The following is a 6,115-nucleotide window of genomic DNA, read 5'->3' as shown; positions in this document are numbered from 1 at the left end:
CCCCCCCCCCCCTAGCCTTAACCTCCTCCCACCTGCTGCTGCTCCCCTACCCACCCGCGTGCCCTGCAACTGACCCCCATACAGCACCGTCTGCTCCACGTTATTCTTGTCTCTTGCTGTTTTCCCCCACAAAATGCTCGTCCCCACCTCTGTATGAACCCCGGTGTCTCACCTCGGATGAAGCATGTCATGTCAAACGATGTCATTGCTTTAAAAAGGGCAAAATGTAATACCCTAAAATGTAAAATACCCATTCATCCTCTTACCTGTAGTGCTATTCAATCTAGATTGTGTTGATGCTAGCTGTCGAGTTTTGGAGATATCGACTCCCTTCTCTAATTATAATGGAACTAGATGGAACCTCCATGTGCTGCTTACAAGGGCCAACAAATACATTAGCTGATTAAACATCAATGGCCCAGTTACTAGAGATAATCCACTGACTGAGCAGTTTGATATAGGAACTATTTTCTTTCTGCTAAACTGCATGCTGAAACAATATCACCACTCAGAGAGAAGTACATTATTGTCTTTTAGTTGTTTTATTATTATCTAGATTGATCAATACTACTACATGTTAGAGGAACAATATGTATTTTTCATTTTCACGTGAACTGTCCCTTTTTAAGTTGGTGTTCATTTCTCATCTCTAATTCTTTCATAAAGTAGCCACATCTGGAAGAAACATGTTGTGCCTGAGTGGTGTAACTCTATATCATGTTAAGATGTGTTCTTGTCCTTAGGTTGTTTCATATAACATGTGGAAACAAAGTTGAGAAAAGCTCAGACATAGTTGAGTGTTTCATTGCTGCATGTGCATGAACTATATCTGTTTTGTTTTTTTGTCATTAGTCCAAGCATCATTAACAGCTTTACAGTCCATTGTCGCAAAGCCCTGCAATGGATGAGGTGATTCACTTTTCAGTTTGATTTTATTTCCCATTTCTTCCATATTGTTTCCTCTGTTCTCACAATAAATAATATTCGCCTGATTTCCTCCCAAACTTAAACTCTCCTAACAATAAATCCCACAGCTCTCAGTCTTAAGCTGTAATGCCTCCCTGCACTCAGCTCTGCAGCTCGAACCCCATGAAACATTGACGTGTTTATCATTGCAGCTCGGATGATGCATCCTCCAATTGGTCGGACTCCGGTTACGCCTACCCCTCCCCTGAGGAGGAGAGGCCGCCTCCCCCTTACCCCTCTTCCTCCTCCTCCTCCTCATCCTCCTCTTGCTCTTCCTTCTCGCTCCCTCACCACCATCACTTCACCCGTGCACCTCTGGGTATGCGTCCCGTTGCTCCTAATCCCGACTCTGTGCCCCCCGGCCCTTCACCTCCCTCCCGCCGCTGTGGCTACAGCCCGCCCACGCTCCCCCACTCCCTCAGCCCGTCCCCCCAGCCGCTTGACGTCAACTCAAACCCCAAACCCAATTCCTTGCACCTGCCAAAACAGGCGTCCCTGCCCGATGTGTCGCATGCGGCCCTGTCCGAAGCGAATGGCTCCACCCTTTACATCAAACCCCCGCTCGTTCTTACTCGTCAAGATCTTTTCCTTGGCTCCCCCAAACCTCCCAACACCCCCCTCTCTGCTCCCCCTCCATGGGCAGCCTGTAGCCGAGAGAGAGGAGCCAAGCTGACTAGGTAAATACAGAAGCCTGCTGAACTCGCTCCAACTTCCAACACAGCTCACACACACATGAAGAAAGAGGGATGATGTGAGGAGGAGAGGGGAGTATGTGAGATTAAGATCCTCCCAGCAGCTCCCTGTTCTTTGTTCTCTTTTATTCCCTCCGTAGTGTATCCGTCAGTCAAGGAAAATCTATGCTCTTTAGGGTCTCCATTATCAGATCCATCCATCTTTTCATATAATTGCCATAAATGCAATCCATAACTTTCCATGTTGCCAGGATATTAAGGAGGTGGTTGCCAGGCAACAAAGGAAATGGAAGGCTTTCGGTGCATACCATTATAAAAAGTGGGCGTTAATGAGTCATACCAGTGAGCCTTGAGTGGTAGACTGTCACTGCAAGATCAGAGCAACACAATGGGCCTCATGCAGGAAGTGATTAGGATAACACATTTCCTCTTTTCTCTTTTCTAGGTACCCATTGATTTCTGGGATTTACACATTTCTTACTCTACTCTTAGATAAGAGAAAATGTTGGAAGCAGCCGAGGGGCACTTTTACTAAGACAAGAAAAACATTTTGTGTTAGCAGTACAAAAATGGTCTGTCCAACATAAGGAGACATACTAGAATTTGAGAAAACAAAACTTCAATATCAGAGTGATTGAATGATTAGTGTTTGCTCATGGCAGAACACCTGCCATGTCAATAATCAACCACATGCCTCCAATTCATGATCAGAGCAGACATGGACTGATTCAAATGGAGGGGACTTCTGTTATTTCTTCTCTTAAGTGAAAATGAAAAGAAATTATAAGAGGAATTCAAGTGAATTTCCAGCATGAGGCCCAATTTATGTAGACTTTGAAATTAAGCCCATGGATGCCCATGTGCATTGCTCCACTCCATCTTTAAATCCCAGCAGCCTCAGTCATTCATGCCTCATCCGCTGAGTAAACTGGTGATTTTTTACCTTCAGGCCGCCCTCCCATTGGCATTCTGGCTGCACTGCACTGCAACATTAAGGAAAATCCATTAAGCCATTACAGTTTATTTGGGATTTTTGAAGTGCTTCTGCTGCCCTGCAGTGTGTGTACTACATGTTGGCCTGTGACAGTGATCACTCAGGCAACTTGACATTGAACTATGGGTCCTCTCATATTTTGTATGGCATGTTATTAAAGAGAAGATAGATGCATGAGCATGATTGTAATTCCTGTGTGTATTTTTCTCCTTCAATGTGTCCTCAGTACTCTAAAGAACAAGGAGCTGTCTCCAGTGATTGGACAGAAGGGACTGCAGGGACTGCAGGGGACGCTGACCTCTAGTGCATCTGATCACAGCCCCCACACCCTGAGGAGAGGTAATGAGGCTGAGCGCTGACCCCTCCATTAGTCTAAACTAGGGCGGTCGCGATATTTGTCATGTTACTCATTTATGATAATATCTTTAAAATAATCCAAAACCTCTTAAAGGGGACCTATCATGCAAAATGCACTTTTTTATGTCTTTTATACATACATATGTGTCCCCGGTGTGTCAGGGAACTCACGCAGCGTCAGAAAATAAAACCCTCTCTCTTTTCCTCCGTACCCAAATCTCAACGGAGCTGATCCAGATTTGCGTCCGATATGACGTAATATCGGAATTGTGGACCCACGGCACTATCAGAAACGTTGCTATCAGAAACAATGCCCGACTGTTTTGGATGTATGGTCGGTGTTTACATTAGCATCGCTAACACTCAGAGCTAACCTGTACTGGAGAGCATGTGTGTGAAGAAGCAGGAAATAAAAAGGAACTCACCTTGTGGTATAACCGGCAAGAGAGAAAGCCTTTGAGCTCCATACTGTTTCAGAAATAATCCTTGATAACCCATGATATGGCGTTTCATCACGGAAATGTTTAGTTTAGACAGTAGCTGCCGGTTGCCGCATGAGCTCAGCCCCCTCCTTTTCTTTTGTATACATTTTTTTTTTTTTAAAGCTTTATACCCAAAATCAGCACTTTTGAAACAGGAAGTGAAATAGAGGGATATGAGGCATGGCTAGAATGGGTGATCAGTTTGGTATTTTGAGCAAAACACTTCATAGCCATGTTTTTTATATATCGGAGACCTATATATGCTATTGCCTAAAAATAGCAATTTAGGTGACCTTTAAATCCTTTTTTTTCTGTTCTTGCTTTGTCGTTATTCTTCAAACTGGTTCTTTTGACAGCTGCTCTCCAGTAGTGGCTCTGCTCCATATTGCTCAACAGGTGTAACATCTCACTGCAGTTTTGTAATATTTATATAACAGGAACATGTTTTTCTGTTCTCTCTGCAGCAAAGAAGCTGGCCCCGATCCCCCCCAAAGTCCCGTACTGCCAGTCAGGAGCCATGTCGGACCAGTCCACAGGCCAGCCGTCCCCTGTCAGCCTGTCGCCCACCCCCCCCAGCACCCCCTCCCCGTACAGCTTCAGCTACCCGCAGGGATACGCCACCATCGGCTCCCCGGGACAGATCCAGCTGGCCTCCACCCCGTCTCTCTCCTCTCCCCCCTCACTGGCCGGGACCCTCACCAAGGCCAGGCCCACCCCCAAGCCGCCCCGGCAGAGACCCAGTTTACCCCCCCCTCAGCCCCCCAGCACGCCCGGCACCAGCCCCCAGCCCCTGGATCATTCTTCAGGCCTCCTGGATGGTTTGTCTCCTGGGGAAAGCATGTCCACAGGTAAGGTGTATGATACAGATCTGTACACGTGTACACCTGTTGTGTTCAAGTAGAGCTTTGAAGTATTTTTAGCAATACGCACTCTGATTTCACTGCATTTACCTTAGTCCATTAATTACTGGTTATTCTAAGGTATGATTTTGTTATTTTGCATAAATTATAATTTGGCTTCAGTTCAACTAGATTTTACAAGATTATTTAACAGGTCATACATTTATGAATGAATTATTGATTCAATGTTATCACTGAGTTACCATAAACTAATACAGTATATTTCTGACTTTTCAAAATGTCAACCTGGCAGTTGAATTAATCATTAGTTTGGATTAGTTTACTTGAGATTAGTGTATAGTTCAGTTTAGATTAGTTTAGTCGAGATTAGATTAGTTAATTTAAGTCAGTTTGGTTGTTTTCAATCTATGCATTCCAAAAACACATAAAAAAAAGTCTTTACAGGTAGGGAATTCAAATGGTGTCTTTTCATGGGACTTGTTGAAAATCATCCTTATATATGATATGGTAATATATGTCTATTTCATGTTGGCTGTTTCTGGATTTAACTCTTTTTACCTGTTTATTTACCTCTGTAAGTTTCAACTGTATTTTCTTGTACTTGTCCCCTCTTGTCGACTGCTCTCGTTGTCTCACTTACAGCGGTATGAGCCGAGAGGTTCAGTGTGATTCTATGTGTGAGAGGGACTTTTAGGGTAAGCAGGAGTTCCTGTGCTAAAGCCTCACACCTCACCCCTCCAACCCCCCTGCCATGGAGTAAGCTCTCAGTAGGGTGAGGTTGCCAGTAGATGCAGATATTAGATCAGGCTTCTGTCTGATGGCAGCCTCACTCTTAATGCACTCCTTATTGTACATTACCTTTCATTATGTATGTAGAGTGCTGCAGGGATGACATACTTCTTTTTCTTATTCCCTGACTATGAGACTAGGGAACCTGAAGTGCAAAGCGCTGACTCATTTCCAGGTTTTAGGAGTCATCCTGCAGCACTCTATACAGCCGCTGTCCTCAGACCAGCTTTAACCCATTGTTTCAGCCTTTGCATGGCGGCTGAGATTGATGCGATGCATGGCTAAACAGACCGGGGCGGTCGCCAAAAACCTCCAACCTTCTCTGCCCTCAGGATTCCCAATCATAATGCCCTGCTCCAGATGCCCCCCCATACCCTCCCCTCCAACTCCGCAGTGTTGTGCCTCACTGCCCTCACCATCGCTGTTCAGTCTGCACACTTCCTGTTTGTGCAGATATTCATCACACATGTTACACTGTTGCATCAAAACTGAGGTCAATATATTAGTTGATACACAAGGATGACTACACTGTCATCTCATGGTCTGGGTCCGACAGTGTTCACTGGATTGACTAGCCTTTTTATATTGATCATTGATCATGTCTGAATCAGGTGTTAGCAATGGGTATATAGATAGGGGATTTGTCGATACAGATATTAGCATCGTGGGATCTACGGTTCCTAAAGCTTGACTCATGCTATAAGGATTAAACGTCAGTATATTTTCACCTTGCATGGAACTATATAAAATGATGTAATTGTAATCATTTCTATTGCGCTGGGCGAGCATTGAACTCAGTATTGTGATAAAAAAAGTGAAGTTGAAAAAGTCTTTACTATCTATTTAAACTAATTAAAAATAAATGCACTACATGGTCAAAAGCAAGTATGCAGACACCCCCATGACATACTGTGCACCTTGTAAATCGTGCACCCCTTTCATGCTTTGTTTTTATTTTTCTCATACTTTGGTTCA

General features: G+C 44.3%; 1 protein-coding gene across 4 annotated transcripts in view; it reads left to right on the top strand.

The window, feature by feature from the left end:
* LOC104944428 (rho GTPase-activating protein 44-like) overlaps positions 1-6,115 on the top strand; it is a 76,524-nt gene that overhangs the window by 64,881 nt on the left and 5,528 nt on the right. For 3 of the 4 annotated variants that reach the window (XM_010769958.1, XM_010769957.1, XM_010769956.1), the window contains 2 exons: positions 2,879-2,991; positions 3,956-4,339. In XM_010769958.1, the coding sequence (XP_010768260.1) occupies positions 2,879-2,991; positions 3,956-4,339 (497 nt within the window). Of the gene's footprint in view, positions 1-852; positions 910-2,878; positions 2,992-3,955; positions 4,340-6,115 lie in introns of all 4 variants that reach the window. The other variant, XM_010769955.1, reaches the window with a different exon arrangement.

This window comes from Notothenia coriiceps, unplaced genomic scaffold (assembly GCF_000735185.1).
Source record: "Notothenia coriiceps isolate Sejong01 unplaced genomic scaffold, NC01 NC01_scaffold00008051, whole genome shotgun sequence".
Taxonomy (NCBI): domain Eukaryota; kingdom Metazoa; phylum Chordata; class Actinopteri; order Perciformes; family Nototheniidae; genus Notothenia; species Notothenia coriiceps.
Note: the sequence above shows the minus strand (reverse complement) of the source record. Positions and strands in the feature narration are given on the sequence as shown.